This window comes from Schistocerca piceifrons, chromosome 1 (genome assembly GCF_021461385.2).
Source record: "Schistocerca piceifrons isolate TAMUIC-IGC-003096 chromosome 1, iqSchPice1.1, whole genome shotgun sequence".
Classification (NCBI taxonomy): Eukaryota; Metazoa; Arthropoda; class Insecta; order Orthoptera; family Acrididae; genus Schistocerca; species Schistocerca piceifrons.
This window is the reverse complement of record NC_060138.1, coordinates 874,216,228-874,236,847: the sequence shown is the minus strand read 5'-3', so window position 1 is coordinate 874,236,847 and position 20,620 is coordinate 874,216,228. Positions and strand designations below refer to the sequence as shown.

At 43.2% G+C, this 20,620-nt stretch overlaps 1 protein-coding gene across 7 annotated transcripts in view; it reads right to left on the bottom strand.

Annotated features, from left to right (window-relative positions):
* LOC124716227 (annexin B9-like) overlaps positions 1-20,620 on the bottom strand; it is a 138,486-nt gene that overhangs the window by 83,624 nt on the left and 34,242 nt on the right. For 2 of the 7 annotated variants that reach the window (XM_047243156.1, XM_047243161.1), the window contains exon 1: positions 4,722-4,741. The exons of the other annotated variants lie outside the window; for them this stretch is intronic. In XM_047243156.1, coding sequence (XP_047099112.1) covers positions 4,722-4,726 — 5 coding nt within the window. In that variant the 5' untranslated portion in view covers positions 4,727-4,741. Of the gene's footprint in view, positions 1-4,721; positions 4,742-20,620 lie in introns of those variants that run through there. 7 annotated transcript variants of the gene reach the window in all.

Here is a 20,620-nt window from a genome sequence, read left to right as displayed (position 1 = left end):
ATGAGGTCCCTATGAAAAATTATTCCCTGGACAATGTTCAGGGACTGATTGGGAGTGATAGACACCGAGACATTGCTAAGATGACTACGGGCACGAAGAGCTGCGGATTGGGTAGCAGAAGCAGCTTTGATCAACAGAGAGCCTGACCGCATCTTACTAGGAGACTCCACCAAACTTGTCCTCAATATTTTCCACGAAAAACAACAGCTTTGTGGCAGTGAATGGGTCCCCAACTGTCCCAGTACAGACGAGATAATGAGGAAAGGCTTTCATCCTAAGACAGCAAGCCTGGTCCTCCTCCCATGGTGTAGCCAGGGAAGGGAAAGTGGGTCATATGAAGCAGCAATCAATGATCCTTCACCATTCGAAGAGACAGCCGTTTGAGAGCAGCCAAATTTTTGCAGCTTTGTACGCTTCATGCACCAAGCATCCACCCACTCCAATCAGCAGCTCTCCCTATGGGTGCCACCAATCCACAGCAAGGGCTGTCAGGCAGGGTGGCCGTTGCTGGGAGTTCCAATGCTCCAAGAAGACCAGCAACCACTCCTAGCATACATGGGGAGGGAACAGCTCAGGTATTAGTAGTTTGATCCCTGTGTTGTCAGGGGGCTCAGCCACATGGGTACATAACAGCCTCACCACATGGACTGACTACATGTGCTGGTGACCTAGCAGAGTGGGAAAGCAAGAGGGGAGAGGAATCTACACCTTAGATGCTAGGGAGGGAGTAGTTCCCTATCTGGCTCACACTAAAAATAGGTCAAACCTCAAGTGAGGACCTAAACGCCAAAAAGGATAGAAGTACAGGCAAAAGGAACAAAATTGCAACCTATACAGGAAACCAGGTGGATAGCTAGGTCGACATAAATCAGAACACAGAGAGGGGAAGGAGGAGCAATGGGGAAGGAGTGAGGATAAGGAAGGAGGGCAGGGTGAGGGAAAATGCAGCCAGGGAAGGAATAATTGGCTGCAACAGCTTGGGGCCCTGTATGCACCTTGCACAAACTCATGAAAGAACTGTGAGCCCCTTGGGGGGGGGGGGGGGGGGGGGGTGTCAAAGTTCAAAGAGGGGCAGCACGTTTTGTATTATCACAAAATAGGGGAGAGAGTGTCACTGAAATGATACAAGATTATTTTGTCAACACCAACCTATATAGGGAGAAACATCACAATGATAAAATAAGTGAAATCAGATATCTTACAGAAAGATACAGGTGTTCGTACTTTCTGCGCACTACACAAGATTGGAATAATACAGAATTGTGAATGTGGTTTGATGAACCCTCTGCCAGGTACTTAAATGTGATTCGCAGAGTATCCATGTACATGTAGATACATCTACATATAGAATGTATCCACTCAAGTAGAGGGAGAGAAAAAGGTGTGTGTATGTGCCTATGAATGAGACCCAATTTCTCTTACCTTATCTTTGTGGTCCTTACGCGCAATGTATATTAGTGGCAGTATAATCTTTCTGCAGTCAGCTTCAAATGGCAGTTCTCTAAATTTTCTCAGTAGTGTTCCTCGAAAAACAATATCTCCTTCCCTCCAAGGGTCCCATTTGATGTCGCAAAGAATTTCCGTAACACTTGTGTGTTGTTTGAACCTCTGGTAATAAACCTAGCGGCCCACCTTTAAATTGCTTCATGTCTTCCTTTAATCAGACCTGGTATGGATACCAAACACTGTAGCAGTACTCAAGACTAGGTCACACTAGCACCCTACACGACATCTCCTTTACAAATGAAATGACACTTCCCCAAAATTCCTTCCAATAAACTGAAGTGACCATTTCATATCACTCTGCAATGTTATACCCTGATATATAAATGATGAGACTGTCAGGTGGAACACTGCTAATGTATCCAAACATCAAGGGTTTGTTTTTTCTATTCATCCACATTAACTTATATTTTTCTACATTTACAGTAATAAGTGCTTCAGTTCATTATTGACTTTATTTTAATTACCTATCTTCCAATCTGGCTGCAGTATATTATAAAAAACTCTCGCCATTCTATATGGGCTGCTGTATGAAGCCTCTTTATTACATTTTATTCTGCGACAGTTTTTCCCTTTCCATTGTGTTTTCTGTTTAGAGTATTATTAGAAAGGTCTTAGGCAAGTCATTCTGATAGAATTAAAAACACTATCTCACTGTGGCTTCAAAGCCGGCTAATTTGTGGAAATAATTTCTATCAGATTTATTAGACTCACCAAGTTGGTAGAAGAAAAAATGGTATACATGAGACTACAAGGTAATGAATCAATGTTGTACAGCATTTTCCTGTAAAATCTCTTATCAAATGTGCAATGGCATCATGAACAACTATTAATCACCTAAGTTTCCATCATTCCTTCTGGAAGGAGCAAAAATAGGAGTACATTGCAGTAGCATTTCCTTGACAGTGTGGAGCTTATTAGAAGGATCAATAGCTCACCAAATGTTATTCTATCTACGCATGAGGATAGGTCTTATCGGCATTCACGAATCCGTGTCTGGTATCAAAGTGAATGATGACTAGTTGCTTCTCTAACCAAATTGTCTGTCAGTTAATTCCCCGGGATACACATGACTAAGTCCACAGAAAGACATCCGAGCAGGCAGTATGATTAAGTTCAGTGAAAAGATCACGAATATCATACGGTATCATGGGGTGACAAGAGTAACATCAATCATTATCCTGGAGACTGCTTATAGAGTCACAAGAAATTAAGGCGTGATCAATGGGTCTGTTCAATAAAACATTACAGGGATCTGTTAATAGCTATCAGCTCCAACATAACAACAAACGTCATTCCTGAGCAGTGGGAGATGTAAATGCATATTCCATCCCATCCACAGTTTAAGAGCTGCCGGTGTAAATGACAGTTGCATCTTTATACTCCTGACAGAGAAACAGACGCTGGAAAAGGTGACAGAGGCAAAAAACTTTACTTGTAATTTATGTTTTCTAATTCGTGATCTCGGTACTAACCAAGTGCACAAGTGGGTAAGGCAGACACATGGAGCACATTCTAAGAACAGTCGGCAGAGGCCAATCCAACTGGTATTTCCACCTAATGGTGCAAGTGTGAGGGAGTCTCTGTCCCTTGTATGAAAAATAATGTTGTAAGTTGGATAGTTAAGGAATTGTCAAATGACGATTGCATAAGTGAGCTAGAGTTGGAATCATTGGAACTGATGTGGATGAAAGATTCCTGCTTTTGCTAGAAGACAGTCAATGGGAGTAGTCCAGAATGTGCCAACGGGCAGTCTTACTCCATGATGATTACGACGACGCAGTGTCCAATAATTTCAACGATAAAGGCACCACTGAGCCATGAAGTGGCAAAAACAGCCGAATTGGGAGAAGACCAGAGCCCTGTAGACGTGGAGTACAGTTGCGCAATCTGCACCCCGAGAGGTGTAGGCAAGGAAGCAAGGGGGGCGTTTAGCTGTTGCATGCAGTTACCCTCTAGGAACTACGTGAACTTTTAACCAATAAACAAGTCTAAAAATCGGGAATGTGCAACAGTATCTATAGGTTCGCTAGCCAAGTAGAGTCTTGGTCAGGATGGACTGTGGAACAACCAGAGAGGTTCATGACTCTCGTTTTGCAGGAGATAATTGGAAGCCACGGGTAAGTGTCCAAGCGGAGGCTCTACTGATGGCTCCTTGGAACTAGCATTCAGTCAAAGCTACAGATGGGAGCTATACCAAATGTAAAAATCATCAGTATGCAGCACTGGGGTGACAGCTAGTCTGACTAAGACCACTAGCAAATTAATGGCGAAGAGAAAGGGTCCAACATTCACCACGGAGCCTTGAGGGACACCGTTCCCGTGGACCCATGGGGATCTGAGGGGTGTGCCGTCCGTGGCTGAGAAGATTGCGCGCTACAGGGATCTGGCTGCGAGTCTAATGATTTACTATTGGCAGGATAGTATATGATGTTTTGAAAAAATTTTCGTGAATATATGTTTGACACTGTCAGTTTTGGGGCGATCTGAACATTACATAATTCTTGAAGAAACAATTTAGCCAAGATCGCTAACAATTTAACTCTTATTACTATGACCGGTTTCGACAAATCTATGCTGTCACCAGATTTTTTTAATGTTATTAGTCGTAAATGCTTGTTACAGTACTGAGAGTTGCAGTGATGGTGTACCAAATAAAACGTAGCAGGGAACATCAGCACGTCGCAAACAAAATAACACACAATCAAAACATACTGCATGTCGTGCTGATGTCCCGGCTGAACGAGCATAGATTACTGCGCACGTCGCAATCAAACCTGTCACTGTGATCAAACTGTAAATATCATGTTACTTCCGGCAATACGCTGTTTGCATCTTGAAAAATGTGAAACTTTAATATCCCACGTATCTGTCCTGTTTTTACACATTTATTGATTAGTAACGACATGAGTAATTGTTGCCATTACGGAGGCAAATTGAAATACGTGAAGGGATTAACAGTTACGTACCACAAAGTCAAGCGACTTCGGACGCCACATGTTGGATGAGCCGCTAAAATGAGAAAGGCACAAATTGTGTACAGCTGAAATCTGTCAATTGGTTATGGAGACAGACTGACCCGTAGTATGGCCTAATGTTTACGTTTGTGTCATTTTTAAGCTGTCGATTTCACTTTTCCGTTAGGTGTTCCGCTCTCATTTTAGTAGCTCCTGTATACTGGTAACAAAAAATTCTGTTCTGCGCTTCTGAATACTCACGCCATGGATATTCCAACTCTGTTGGAGGTAACACTGACTTTACTCAAACTCACATTTGTTACGTGCACTTGCCACATACACTTTCTTTTGTTTCTGTCAAGCTCCGTGACTTCCTTGAAACACGCGACCGCTGTTTTATCTCAGAACCACAGGGCACTAACTGTACGGTAGTCTGTGATAAGATTCCCGCTACCAACAAAGAAAGCAACGAGTGCACGAAAGCTGAACCCCAACAGCCGTTATCCCCAACTTACACGAAATTTCTAAATTTCTCCTGTTGTAACCTATGTCAAATACTCACTACAGCAGCTCACCCTGCAAGTGTCTTGTCAGTATTAGACATATGTATCAGAACATTTCTTCCATTATACCAGTATGTAACATCTGCATTTACTCGAGAAATTACAGACAGTATCTGTACTGAACTGAATGAACTATGTTTCGTCTTACAAATACAGCATCAATTTAACGATACTTTAAAGCAATCCTGATTTGGGAGGTTGAAAAATCAAGAAATCACCGTCAATAAATGTACGAGAGTTATGTCCCTCTGGGCTGACAATTTACTGAAATGTTTGTTCTGTCAATATGTTCAGTATTGTTTTTATTACGTTGGGACAAATCGAGGACAAAGCTCTAACACTGAAAATTTCCTGTGTGTTTACAACTCCACACACCACAAATACAGTACCTACCGAAATTATTCGGACACCTATTACCATACAATATTGGAAGTGTCCACCAGTCATCTTTAGGAAAGCTTTAACTCAGCTGGAAAGATGTCTGTCTGTAGTGGAATGGCAGCTGATTCTTCCTCAAGAGCCGAAACCAGAAAATATAGTGATGTTGGACACTGGAGTATGGAGGAAATTGACCTTTCAATCCACACAAAGGCGTCCCATTATTGGGTTTAAGTTGAGAATTTGGGCAGGCAGTCCATTTCAGGGATGTTGTCTACAAACCTTTGCCTCACAGACGCTGCTTTATGACACGCTGCATTGTCATGTCATGCTACTACAATCATCGTCCCTAAAATGTTCGTCTACTGTACATCATACACAAAGCTAAAAAATATGTTCATATCCTTCCACACTTAGCGTTTTAGTAAGTGCAGTAAGGGGATCACACACTAACCACGAAAAAACCCTGTACTGTAACACCAGCTTGTCAATGCTTCATTGTTTGCACTGTGGCAAGTCACGTACTCCAGGCATTCACCAAACCTAAATCCTTCCATCGGACAGCTATAAGGCATAGAGTGAGTCACACTCCAAATACCAGTGACCCATTACTCATCGGCGTCACCCTTCGCATCACCTCAAGCGTCGCTTGGCACTGCAATGAATTGGCGCATGGTGCAGGGATTGGCAATTTAATATCAAGGTAGACAAGTGTAATGTGCTGCGAATACATAGGAAGAAAGATCCTTTATCATTTAGCTACAATATAGCAGGTCCGCAACTTGAAGCAGTTAATTCCATAAATTATCTGGCAGCAGGCATTAGGAGTGATTTAAAATGGAATGATCATATAAAGTTGATCGTCAGGAAAGCACATGCCAGACAGAGTCATTGGAAGAATCCTAAGGAAATGCAATCCGAAAACAAAGGAAGTAGGTTACAGTACACTTGTTCGCCCACTGCTTGAATACTGCTCACCAGTGTGGGATCCGTACCAGATGGAGTTGATAGAAGAGATAGAAGATCCAACGGAAAGCAGCGCGCTTCATTACAGGATCATTTAGTAATAGCAAAAGCGTTATGGAGATGATAGATAAACTCCAGTGGAAGACTCTGCAGGAGATACGCTCAATAGCTCGGTACAGGCTTTTGTTAAAGTTTCGAGAACATACCTTCACCGAGGAGTCAAGCAGTACATTGCTCCCTCCTACGTATATCTCGCGAAGAGACCATGAGGATAAAATCAGAGAGATTAGAGCCCACTCAGAGGCATACCGACAATCTATCTTTCCACGCACAATACGAGACTGGAATATAAGGGAGAATCGATGACGTACTCAAAGTACCCTCCGCCACACACCGTCAGGTGGCTTGCGGAGTATGGATGTGGATGTAGAATACGTGGCTTATGGGAAGCTGCTCGACCACTATACCCCATTCTTTTAAACTCCCCACACACTAACATTGTACTAGCAGAACTGCTCTCAAGTGATTCCTTCCGTCTATTCACGCGATGGTTTTACAACCACCCTCCGCAGTTATCTGCGGTCCCTATCCGTCAGTACCTTAGATCTGCCCAGTCATAGTTTAGCTGGTTCCATTCCACAATCACATCTTCAACAGCCGACACTGGCTGCTTTAGAAGGGTTTAAATGTCCTGATGGATTTGTTACTCAGGTAGATTCAATAATTGGTCCACCTTTGATGTCTCTGAGCTCTCCTGAACAACCCAACTCATTCTCTATTGGCAACATTACACTCCCAACCTTTTATACTTTCAGTCTCGCCTCTCTTGCCATCTGGTGGTCAGTTCCTCATCATATAGTGGTGCCTGGATGTTTTCGATCAGATAGTGTACTGTTAATATCGTACATGTATTTTCTTCGTGTATTTGAGCTGGATAATAATCTTGAACCTTTCTGCCAGTTAAAACTGTGTGCTGAACCTTTTCCCTCAGACTGGTGCTCAAGCAAACTATGGGGATTTTCGGAAACAGGAGATACAGGGTGGCGCACGAAATGTGTTACCATTTTATTTTTGGATATAAACTTTATTGTCAATACAATCTGAAAGGCACATATACTACAATGAAGAGCCGTCCATGGAGATTTGTTCTAACTCAGCACATGCTCAATATGTCCACCATTTCGTTTCCTAACTTCCTTCAAACGAACACTGATGTTAGGGATTATCCTACGGCACATGTCTTCCATAATTTCACTGCAAGCTTGAATAATAAGTCTTCTGAGTTCCATTAAATCACGTAGACGTTTCGGGAAAAATTTTTCCTTTAGGTACCCCCAAAGAAAAAAGTCACATGGATTGAGGTCTGGACTATTGGGGGGGGGGGGGGGGGGCAATTTTGTTGATCATTTAAGCGACCTGGAAACCTGAGTGAAATGATCCCGCCGGCCAAAGTGGCCGTGCGGTAAAAGGCGCTGCAGTCTGGAACCGCAAGACCGCTACGGTCGCAGGTTCGAATCCTGCCTCGGGCATGGATGTTTGTTATGTCCTTAGGTTAGTTAGGTTTAACTAGTTCTAAGTTCTAGGGGACTAATGACCTCAGATGTTAAGTCCCATAGTGCTCAGAGCCATTTTTTTGAAATGATCCGCATGTCGAAATGTTCGTGTAAAATCTCCAACACAGTGTTTGCAGTATGTGGCCTTGCTCCATCTTGCATGAACCACTGCGTGTTGAAGGGCAAGGCAGTAGCAAGAAGCTGTGGAATGAAGCTATTGCGAAGCATGCTCAAATAACGCTCGCTGTTCACAGTTTCTTCAAAGAAAGAGGGTCGAATAAGTCCGTGACTGGAAATTGCTGCCCACACTCTGAGCATAATAATGTCGTTCATGGAGCACTTGTGTGTTTTCAGTGGTCCAAAAGCTTACATTTTGTTTGTTAACCACACCATCTAAACGAAAATGCGCCTCGTCTGAAAACCAAACGTTGTTGAGAATTTCTTCCCTATCCTCCGCCCACTGAGCAATCTGTAGTCTCTTCTGCTTGTGTTCATCAGTGAGCTTCTGTGCACAGGTCATCTTGTATGGGTACATATGGAGGTCACTTAAGAATGCATTGAACGGAGCGTCTGGATATTCCCAGTTGCACTGCTGCCTTTCTACACGATTTCCCGGGACTTCTCTGTACAGCAACTCGTACCGGTTCAATATTCTCCGGCAAACAAACAGGCTTAGACCGAGGTCATTTCGCTTCCAATACTGTTCCTTCTTGTACAAATTTATCGTACAACCTGTGGATGGTCTTCTTGCACGGGACCCATCGTGTGTTGAACTGATGTCGAAAACGCCTCTGAGTCACAACAAGGCTTTTCGTTTCATGAAAAAGTAACAACTGCCGAGCGTTGCTCTGTCGTCCGTCTTCCATTGTCAGCCATTGCCGCTTACTAGTCTCCTAGCGGCAGTATCGTGAATTACATGTCATTTCGTAACTCATCTGTTTTTCCAAGCTCTGCTGGTACTACTGTAGAGATCCCAGCAGGATATTGGCAACACATTTCGTGCCCCATCCCGTATATTGGCAGATGGAAGTTATGAGCTGAAGGAAATGAGGAAACGACGAAAGAGATGACGGATGCCTGTGATTTATTTCGCAAAACAAAAAGATAGGGCAATAACATGGGTACACAGCTATGTAAGGTACCTTCATGTATGTGAGTCGGTAGCTCAGTGTGCCCTTATTTTCTAAAAATAACTATTCTATAAAAAGTTCAACGTTCATGTGGAAGGGCTGTGCCGAATTACAAAATAGTTTATAAGGCACCAGTAATTGTTTTACAGATCGTTTTAATTTTGATGAAATGCATTTTATTTCTTTTAAAGTCTGTAATTATCAGACTTATTCGCGTGAGTAAAAATCAAGTTGGGTAAAAAAGAGGTTAAGTACCTTGCTAGAGATAAAAAGGTCTTTTGATACCCCGATCAAGCCTAGGATTTTTACCCTTCACTTTTCCATTCTGTGAATGTATGTTAACGAGAGAAATGCTGAGATCCGCATGGTTCGGAATTCACGTTGTACTATAGGTCCCACAATAGAAAAAGGATGCGTAAATAGCTCAAACGTCGGAGGAAGTCAACAGCATACCACCTTTAAGGTCGGGACACACATGTCAGGACCGTGTCCGTGCCGAGACACGTCCGAGTATCGGCCGTCACCCGGACTACGAAATACAACATTAAAACAAATGCAGCGGGCCCCACTTGACCGGGCCGTGCACGGCGAACGTCAACGGGCCGGGGCCGGGCCGGGCGGGATTCGCCGTGTTTAAATTTTCACGTGACGGACACGGCCTGACGTGGGGTTGTCTTGTGAGCTGTGCAACTGCGCAAAACTGTTCTGTGTACAAAACATGGATGTGGAACGACTAATAGAAGAAGTTCGTAAGTTTCCTGTTCTTTACGATCAGGGAAGTGAAAATTACAGGAATATCGAGTACAAAGACAGAGTTTGGAAGACAATTGCAACAGATCTACAAGCCAAAGGTAAGATAAAAACTATACAAGTTTTAATACCCGAAAGATATTTATTTACTTTTTATTTTACAAACAGATGTTTGGTTTATGTCATCGTTATATCGCCAAGGCGACATGTTCTTGCCATTCCACAGTCCCTTGTGGAGAGTTCAGGAATTTTTTGAGTTGTTCTCGTACAGCAAATGCAACATCTGTTGATCTCCCACGAATTCGAGGTAGGTTTCGAAGATTTGATGAACTTCCGGATCCCTCAGCAGTTTCCGTTTGATCCATCCTCTGTTCGGGCACCCTATAACCTTCCATTTTTCGAATAAAGTTGTACAGTACACACGCAGCCGTCACAATCATTGTAAGGTTATTAGGATCTCCCTGAAGGACTCTGCTAAATATTAGAAATTTCTGTTGCAATATACCGAATGCATTTTCGGATATTCTTCTTGCCCGACTCAAACGATAATTAAATATAGCCTTGTCATTTGTTAAGTTCCTGCCAGGATATGGTCGCATCAAGTATGTTTTGAGAGGGAAAGCTTCATCGCCTACAATTACCATTGGAAGTTCAACATCAGTTCCGGGTAAAGTTTTACTCTTCGGGACGCTAAGTGTATTGTTTTCCAATGACTTTCCAAGATTTGAATTTACTAGAATGCCTCCATCAGACTTTTTTCCGTACGCCCCCACATCTATTGCAATAAAATTATAACATGGGTCAACCAGAGCAAGAAGCACAATGGAATATGTTTTTTTGTAATTCCAATAGAGACTTCCTGAGTTGTTTGGAGCCTGTATTGTTACGTGCTTTCCATCTAAAGATCCAATGCAGTTTGGAAACTGCCATTTTGTCCAAAACTCCTCAGCTATAGCATTCCATTTTTCTTCATTCGGCACAGGCATCATCTCTTCTAACAATAAATCGATAACTGTTCTAGAGGTGTCATGGACGATAGCTGCAACTGTGGATTTTCCCAACCTGTAGCTGAAGGAAATAGTTTTAAAGGAATCTCCTGTAGCAAGGAACCTGAAAAAATTGAATGTATAAGATGAGAAATACTGTATAATCTATAAAATATTTGCAGCATTTTAAACATTGTAATATAAATACGCGATTTAAAATATTTTTGCTACAGGTGGAATAGAGGAATGCAAAAAAATGGGCATCTGTTCGTGACCAACTAAGGAAGACCTTGCAGAAAAGGAAAACTGTTTCAGGACAAGCTGCTGTTCATCAACATAAATACAAGTATGAAGATCTCTTAACGTTCCTGCTACCTTACATGGTAAACGAGAAACAGTTTCCAATGTTCCTTACATGCAAGACAATAATGAGCATAAACAAGAATCAAATACAGATTCCCAAGAGGAGCAGTCGATTGTTGAAAACGAAAAAGTGTCTACACAAGAAGACATTGCAGATGAAGAATGGATCATTAAAACCCAGGATAGTGAAACAGAGAATTTGATAGAGCGCACTCGGCATTCCCAGACGCCCTCAGCTCATTCGTCCGTCACTTCAAAGAAGAACACGTTTATGAAACCACCACTGAAACGAAAATTTCAGCGTGAGGTTAAACCACAAGAATCTGCATCAAGCCAGCTCATGGCTTACATTTTGGCAGAAAAAAAGCTGAAAAACAGAGAGATATACGAAACCCAGTTGATGCTTTTTTGGCTGGTATAGCACCAGCCCTAAAATCATTGCATCCACTACTGTTTCATCAAGCTAAAAGTAGGATTTTTTCAATTGTACAAGACTTTGAACTGAAGCAACTCATGAATGACGTATCAGTCCAATTCACTCCATCATCCTCCAATTCCTCAGCAAAATCTGTTTCAACACCATATCCTTCACCTGTGGGAAACGAGTCAACAGAACCTACACAGCAGCTTTTGGACCTGCAAAGGGATTCGCACAATTCGTATATAAATAACCAAAGCCATCATCCTCCAAGTTCCCCTGCATCCTCATCAGCTTCAGAAACTAATTCACTGAATAGTCCTCATTTGTTTTTCTTAGGGTAGTAGAAATTTAACTGTATTATTTACTAACTTAGCATTTTTATTTTATTACTTTAGTAATTGAAAGATAAATACATGTCCTTAAAACTTCTTATTTATTTGTGTTCTGTGTACTTTTCTTTAACCTACCGTAAAAAAACAGCCAGTCGTTCATTGGGTGAAACTGATACTCTCCAGAACGTGTCATTTTTTCTCAGCCTTGGTTCTAGTTTCTATAAAAGATCACAGAAGGTGTACTGCGTCATCCTAAAATATTCATAAAACTTAGTCTCATCATCTACGAGGTGAGAAAATAGTTTCGAAACTCTCCCTGTACTGAACACAGCTCACCGCGTCCGAGTCACTACAAGGAACAACAGAGACACGGACGTGCCCCGGTCATGTGTGGCCCCTGCAGGAACGGACCGGAGTACGGCCGTCACTCGTCCGACGCTCGGTCCTGACACGGCCCGGACGTGTGTGTCCCGACCTTTAAGGTCGGGACACACACATCCGGACCGTGTCCGTGCCGAGACACGTCCGAGTATCGGCCGTCACCCGGACATCGAAATACATCATTAAAATAAATGTAGCGGGCCCCACTTGATCGGGCCGTGCACGGGGAACGTCAACGGGCCGGAGCCGGCCCGGGCGGGATTCGCCGTGTTTAATTTTTCACGTGACGGACACGGCCTGACGGTAGAGTTGTCTTGTGAGCTGTGCAACTGCGCAAGACTGTTCTGTGTACAAAACACGGATGTGGAACGACTAATAGAAGAAGTTCGTAAGTTTCCTGTTCTTTGCGATCAGGGAAGTGAAAACTACAGGAATATCGAGTACAAAGACAGAGTTTGGAAGACAATTGCAACAGATCTACAGGCCAAAGGTAAGATAAAAACTATACAAGTTTTAATACCCGAAAGATATTTATTTACTTTTTAGTTTACAAACAGATGTTTGGTTTATGTCATCGTTATATCGCCAAGGTGAAATGTTCTTGCCATTCCACAGTCCCTTGTGGAGAATTCAGGAATTTGAGTTGTTCTCGTACAGCAAATGCAGCATCTGTTGATCTCCCACGAATTCGAGGTAGGTTTCAAAGATTTGATGATCTTCCGGATTCCTCAGCAGTTTCCTTTTGATCCATCCTCTGTTCGGGCACCCTATAACCTTCCATTTTTCGAATAAAGTTGTACAGTACACACGCAGCCGTCACAATCATTGTAAGGTTATTAGGATCTCCCTGAAGGACTCTTCTAAATATTAGAAATTTCTGTTGCAATATACCGAATGCATTTTCGGATATTCTTCTTGCCCGACTCAAACGATAATTAAATATAGCCTTGTCATTTGTTAAGTTCCTGCCAGGATATGGTCGCATCAAGTATGTTTTGAGAGGAAAAGCTTCATCGCCTACAATTACCATTGGAAATTCAACATCAGTTCCGGGTAAAGTTTCACTCTTTCGGACACTAAGCGTATTGTTTCCCAATGACTTTCCAAGGTTTGAATTTACTAGAATGCCTCCATCAGACATTTTTCCGTACGCTCTCACGTCTATTGCAATAAAATTATAACATGGGTTAACCAGAGCAAGAAGCACAATGGAATATGTTTTTTGTAATTCCAATAGAGACTTCCTGAGTTGTTTGGAGCATGTCTTGTTACGTGCTTTCAATCTAAAGATGAGATGAGAAAATAATGAATCTAAACTCTCCCTGTACTGGTCTTGTTTTCCAGGCACTGTGGATCTTCTTGTTTGCCTTCGTTCGTTTTCCTCTTCGTCTAAAGCAAGTGCTATAAGTCCTAATTCACTATTACGAAAATTAGTGAACATGTTTTACAGCTTTCACAAACAAACACAGATCACCGCGTCCGAGTCTCTACAAGGAACACCAAAGACGCGGACGTGCCCCGGTCATGTGTGGCCCCTTCAGGAACGGACCGGAGCACGGCCGTCACTTGTCCGATGCTCGGCCCTGACGTGTGTGTCCCGACCTTTAACAGGACATAGCTAGTAAAACATAGTGTTCAAACTTTGCATTGTTGACAGTTCTACTGTACCTTATCCCTAAAGACATTTCTAAAGTTCTAGTAATATAAACCCAACACAGAAAGCGGAGTGCAATAAGAAAAGATTGAGCAAAAAAAGAATTTTGTTATGAATCTTCTGTAATGGGGGCAGGAATAGCATCAAGCATCACTGGAAATCACACCAAACTTTATAACCCACAGCATGAACACTAATTGTGTATGGTATTTATCATAAATATTAGTCGTGGAAGTTCATTACATCGGATTTGCTTCCAGCTTCTTTTTCGTACCACTGTGCTGTGTTACTGCTGTAACTGTTTATTATTTGAATGCAAATGAATTTGTTAGAACAGCCTCCAGGATTTTCGAACCGAGTTATCTGCGCTATACTGTAAACAAGTTCGTAAAACAGCTCAAACTTGGAATAGAACATTTTGTGAAAAGAAAATGGTAAACTGCATGCAGTATAAACGCTTAAGAAGCAATTTCACTTAGCACATAGGCTACTCTGCTGCAGAGTGAACCATTCATTCCGGAGTTTGTATTACATAATATATAACAAACTGTACCAACTAACTCCGAGGGGGCTTCGAGTGTATTGAGGATTGACACTCACGTTCGTAAAGACCGTACGCACCGCCCAAGTTAAAAGGGTTAACAGGCCCCATTATTCAGATTAATGCCCAATTACAGCCGATGTCAGTATTTATTTCGCCTGATAATGTAAAACTTGCCTGAGAATATAACAGGTTACAGTGCGATAATATCAAGTGGTAGGCTCAACCAGTGAGCTCACAAACTTTCGTTGCTTCGTCAACGTAACACTAACTTTAGTGGCCCGGTCTAAGCAAGTTCATGTACGGATGTCTCAACAATGAGGCTCAACAATAATGTGAGATGCAGGAACAACAAAATTCAAGTTAAACGAGCAAAATCGAAGAGAACTTAAACCGCATTCATGGCTTTGCGGTAATTCGTTGACCGTTTTAATTAATGTACAGAAGAACAGTGATCTGTTGCGCATTTACAGTGTTGTAATCACTATCGCATCTGCATACGCGAGCATTGTCAGGTATTCACAGACATGCCGGCAACACGTAGGTCTAAAGCACCGCTCGGTTCCATCGTCAGCACGAAGTATTTAGAGTTGGACGATGATTCAGAGACTCAATTTAAACCTCTAATTTGTTACTACCACAGCAACGAATATCTGAGAATGTTCGGGTTTTAAGAGTTATACCGGTCAAAATAAATAATATTTGTGTTTACGTGTAAATCTAAGTGATATCTCCACTGACGCGAAGAAACAAAATCTAATGCAAAATGTCTAAATTTTAGTCTTCGTTTTGTTGGGGCCAGCTAGCGCCACATTAACCATATTTTATTAGGCATTAAAAATTCCCTCACTGAGTGGGCTTCCTGCGCTGTTCTAGAAAAAATAACTCAATTTTTTCGTCTATCCGGCCAGCTACTGCTTACTAACATTTTGATAAAGAAGTGGTGTTTAAGGACAGTTGTTACTAGCGTTGCAAGGTGCTCGCTCTGGTTTATATAAAGTTAAATGTGTTTTATTCAATCGTATGTCTGGGACTCTTTCGAATCGTTACTTTGATGTTCTCCATTTTATCGAAGATTATCATCATCCTTTACCGACGTTTAGGAAGAGCGATCCCGCATACAGAACTACTGGCTTCAGAAAGATTTCACAGTGATATCTTTGTATTTTGTGATATAGACTTTTGCTGTGGATATCAAGTGATATCTACTCGACATATTCCTGCATGTCCAGATTCCCGAAGTACTGCGTTGTCCAGCTCTTTTTACATTAAATTTTCCCCGAGATACTTTAGTCAACAATTTACTATTATTACAGTGGTGCGTCGAAATGGATTTAGAACCTGGACCCTTTCCTTTGGCGAGGAGTGGTGTTACCGACTGAGCTATCCGGACACTATGATCCGCCCTCATACTCATATCTCAAATTTAGAAATTTTCACATAATCAGTACTGTGGACGTTCACTTCCCAGAGTCTGGGACGATTTGTGAAGGTGACTCGAGTCGAGTCTGGCCTAGAAAGGTAGGCATCGTATTTCAAGTTTGCTAAACAGCTTTGTTCAGTACGTTTCACACCAGTGTACAATCAACTGCAAAGATTAATTGCATTACTTAAATATGTTACAAAAAAGGTAAAGCATCAATCCGAGGGTTGGTTTAAGCTTTGCACCGCTTTACTATATAGGCATGGTGCTACTAGAGATGGTATGACGTTGCCTTCATCTGACCGTTGAACTGATTTACCCAACCAGTGGCAAGGGACCTACAGGCTAAAGTAATCACTAACAACAGTGCAACTCTGAATTTTTCAAATTATCATTAATGTGAAAAATTCCGAGTTGCACCGTTGTTAGGGATTACTTTAGCTTAGCTGTTAGATGCGAATTGGTTGGTCGATTGATTTTTTTTTTTGGGGGGGGGGGAGACCAAACAGCGAGGTCATCGGTCCCATGATCTAAAGGCAGAAATCAAGAGGAACAACACAAACAGCACATTCTAGTCCAGGGTAATGGATAGCATGCAAACAAAGACGGAAAACGGACGTCAGGGCGGCAGGAAAAGGAAAGAACTGGAGGGGGGATCGTTAGAAACATGGAAAGCGGGGGTGTCCCAGAAACGCTACATGCAGAGAGGCACCAGAATCGCCACCAATCCTCATCGATACCTACCCCATACCATCATCACAATACAACGAGGACAACACCAGGGAGAGAAGACACGAAAATGGACAAAACAGCATAATAGATCAGATAAAATGTATGGAAAAGGCGGGGAGAATCTCCAGTATGGTGCCAAGGTCAAGACCTCCATAACCAACGCCTATGCTGAGGAACTCAAATGCTAGAGGAAAATTCAAGGACTTATACCTGAGAGTACAAACCACTTTTGCAAAGAAAACCAAGGACAGATGTAACCATGCGAGGGTCGTCCACTAACACCAGAGACAATGAAGGTGGGAGAGCATATGTAGGGTGAAGGGCAAAAAGGTGGGCCAGTCCAGCAAAATATGGATCGCCTTAAGGGGAGCCCCGCAACTACAAAGGGGGGGGGGGAAGGGGGGGGCTCACTGCAGAGTAAAAATCCATGGGTCAACCTAGTACGGGCGATACGAAGACAGTGGAGGATGGCAGAGACCCACCAGGAGAGGCAGACGGAAGAACACCACATGGTGGGAGTCTCCTTGATGATGTGAAGTATATTAGACAGGGAGGTAGCCTCCCTAGAGTCGGCCCACGATTGAACAAAAGAGGATTTTATGTAAAGCCACATATCTGCCCACAGAGGAGTCATGGAGAGAGAGTTAATCGAAGTAGTTGGTTTGGCTGCGCAGGTGTTAGGTTTACAATAGGCGAGAAGTGTGTATTGGACTGCCTTTAACAGACATAAATACTCTTCAGGCCACTGCAGGGAGCGTGGCTGAGGTAGCCCAGGAACACTAATAATCTTTTCCTGTTCCACTCGCAGATAGAGCGAGGGATAAACGACTGTCTATATACAGCAAAGGACTTGGAAGAGCAGTTGAACGGAATGGACAGTGTCTTGAATGGAGGATATAAGATGAACATCAACAAAAGCAAAACAAGGATAATGGAATGTAGTCGAATTAACTCGGGTGATGCTGAGGGAATTAAATTAGGAAATGAGACACTTAAAGTAGTAAAGGAGTTTTGCTATTTGGGGAGCAAAGTAACAGATGATTGTCGAAGTAGAGGGGATATAAAATTTAGACTGGCAATGGCAAGGAAAGCGTTTCTGAAGAAATGATCAAGTTTATTAGCAGAGATACCTATGTGGCCAGCCTAAAGGAAATCGGAACAAGCAGCAGCACCACCAAGATCAGCAAGAAGGTCGTGGGTAGCAGAGGTCAAGGGGTGGTAGAAAAAACAATGAGCGATAGCATGAAGGCCACTTGAGTCCATACACAACAAACTCGTGATTGAGGACAGTTTTCTGAAGCAGCTGGCCCGATACATTGTCATCGATTCCACGGTAAATACCTCATATACAGGCAAGAGAGGTGTTCCACGTCAACAGAAGGCATGTAGTCATACTACATGATTGGCGGATTTAGAGTCATCTGTCTAAAAACAATGATATCCTGAAATTCCAGTAAGAGCTTTCGGAACAATAGAAGAGCATTGGAGTGATGGAGGCTTTCAGATTTCGGAAGAGATCCATCCGAAAATAAGATCGAGGAACTAACCAACAGGGGGAACAGGGGGTGGTTGGGGGAGAATGTGGGGAAGAGGACAAGGAGGGGAGGTGGAAATCACAGAGAGAAGCGGGGTGGAACCCAACTGGTAAGCCCACCTGAGGGCGGGCAGTGGGCAGGCTATGGCTCGATGCCACAAAAAATAGTAGAATAGGAGGGGTGAGCAGTGGTGGCATAGGACACAAGGAGCTGGGATCACTGAATCAAAACAAGACTATCGACAGGGCTAGTGTGAAAGGTATTGATGGCTAATTGGATACCATGACGGTTAACTGGATCCAAGAGCAGCAGTGTGGAAGCGGCAAGTGATCCACAAACTTGACAACCATAGTCCAGGCGAGACAGAACTAACGCCTGGTAGAGGCTGAGAAGGTTCAAACAATCCTTGGCCCAAGAGATGTGAGAACGAAAGCAAAAAACAATGAGTGTACAAAATCAGTCAACCTTCAGATGACTGACAGAGCAACCAAGCAAGCTTGTTGAAAGATGGAACTGGGGACCACAGTCAAGCATTAAGTGTCAAGGTAGAGCTCTGGATCAGGATGGACTGCAATGCAGTGACAGATATACACCACCCTCAACTTAAGAGAGATAATTCAAAACAGAAAGAATGTCCAAGAAGCACACCAGATGACACCCTGGAGCTGCTGTTCCTCAGAGGCCACCAAGTAGGACCTGGCTCAAATACAGAAATCATCGGCATACACAGAGGCAATGTCCAATGGTACGGCAGAGGCTCCAAGTCTATTAATAGCAATTAGGGGAAGGACGCTTAATACAGAGCCCTGTGGAACACCATTCTCATCAGTCCACAGAAAGCTGAGAACAGTGCCAATCCGGACTCTGAACGACTGGTAGCGCAGGAACTGGCAAACAAAAATCTGGAGGGAGCCCTGAAGGCCGCATTCATGGATGGTAAGGAAGATGTGATGGTGTCAAGCTGTGTCCTACACCTTAAAAAGATTGAAGGAAACAGTAACATGATGGTGGTACTGATAAAAGGCCCGTCAAACTGTGGTTTCCAATTGAAGTAGGTTATTGATTGGCGTTCATCCATCCCGAAAGCCACACTGGTAAGGAGATGAAATGTCCCAAGATTCAAGGGCCCAATTGTGTCGACAAGCCACTATCCATTTTAGTAAATCGTAGGGAACATTTGAGAGGCTGGTGGGCCAGTAACTATCAAGGGGCGACGGATCCTTGCTAGGCTTAAGGACAGTAATCACTACTGTCTCCGCTGAGGGGGTAAAATTCCTTTGAGCTGAATACGGCTGAACACCTGGAGGAGATATTTTCGTCGTGAGAGGGCTGAAAGTAGTTCCCATTCAGTAACATGTTAATTGCAGGATTCCACCTGACAAGAGCTAATACTTATGCAGGAAGCTTCAGCCTACTGTTTCCAGAGGACAAAGCAACCTTGGTACGAATCTGATGCCATCACAAAATGGGTTGGGATGTGTTCCACAACACCTGATGGATCTGTACAGGCCACCTGGAAGGGCATGGCCCTGAATGGAAGGATGCCGTTGACAATCTTTGAGGGTGTCGAGTTTAGCCCACACCCTGATGACGGGACAGAAGAACCTAGCAAGAAGAAAAAGCATTCCCAACACGCCCATTTGCTCTCTTTAAGTAATGAGTTTTGGCACGAAAAAGTTTAAAGGTAGTAAGACTGGTGGAGAACTGGTGTCGCTTATGATGTTGCAAGGTGTAACGACAATTACTGACAGCCATGGCAATGGCCATGCTCCACCAGGGAACTGGCTGACCAAATAGAGCCTGTCAAGCAGGGAACAGTAAAGCCGGCAGTGTGGAGTATCTTATCAGGCAGATCATGGACGACTTCTTCAGTACACCCTGACAAAGAAGGTGCAGCACAACGGGAGGCCCAGCAGGGAAACCTGCTCATCTGGAGGCGGCCATTGCTGAGAGTTTCATTGCTCCAGAATGAGAATCAACTTAGGCATACATGGGGAGGCAACAGCTTACATATCAAAAACGTGATCCCTATGTTATCAGAGGGCTCAGCCAGATGGGTACATAACAACCCCACCTCACATACTGGCTACACATGCTGGAGACCTAGCGGAACAGAGTGGGGGGGGGGGGGGAAGAGGAGCTACAGCTGAGCAGGAAAACAAGGAAGATGGGTACAGGAAGCCACGCCATAGAACCTAGGAAGGGAGTTCTTCCCCCAAATGGCTCACATTGCAGACAGGAAAATTTAGAAGTGAAGGTCAAACCCCAAACTGGAACCAAACGCCAAAAGGGAGGGATGAAAGAGAGAAGGCAATGGAAACAAAACCACAAGGAATACAGGAAACCAGGTAAATATCATGGTTGACTTAAGTAAGACAGAGGGGAAGAAGGGGGAAGGGGGAATTTTTTTTTTTTGTGGTGTTTAAGGGCGCTCAACTACTGAGGTCATTAG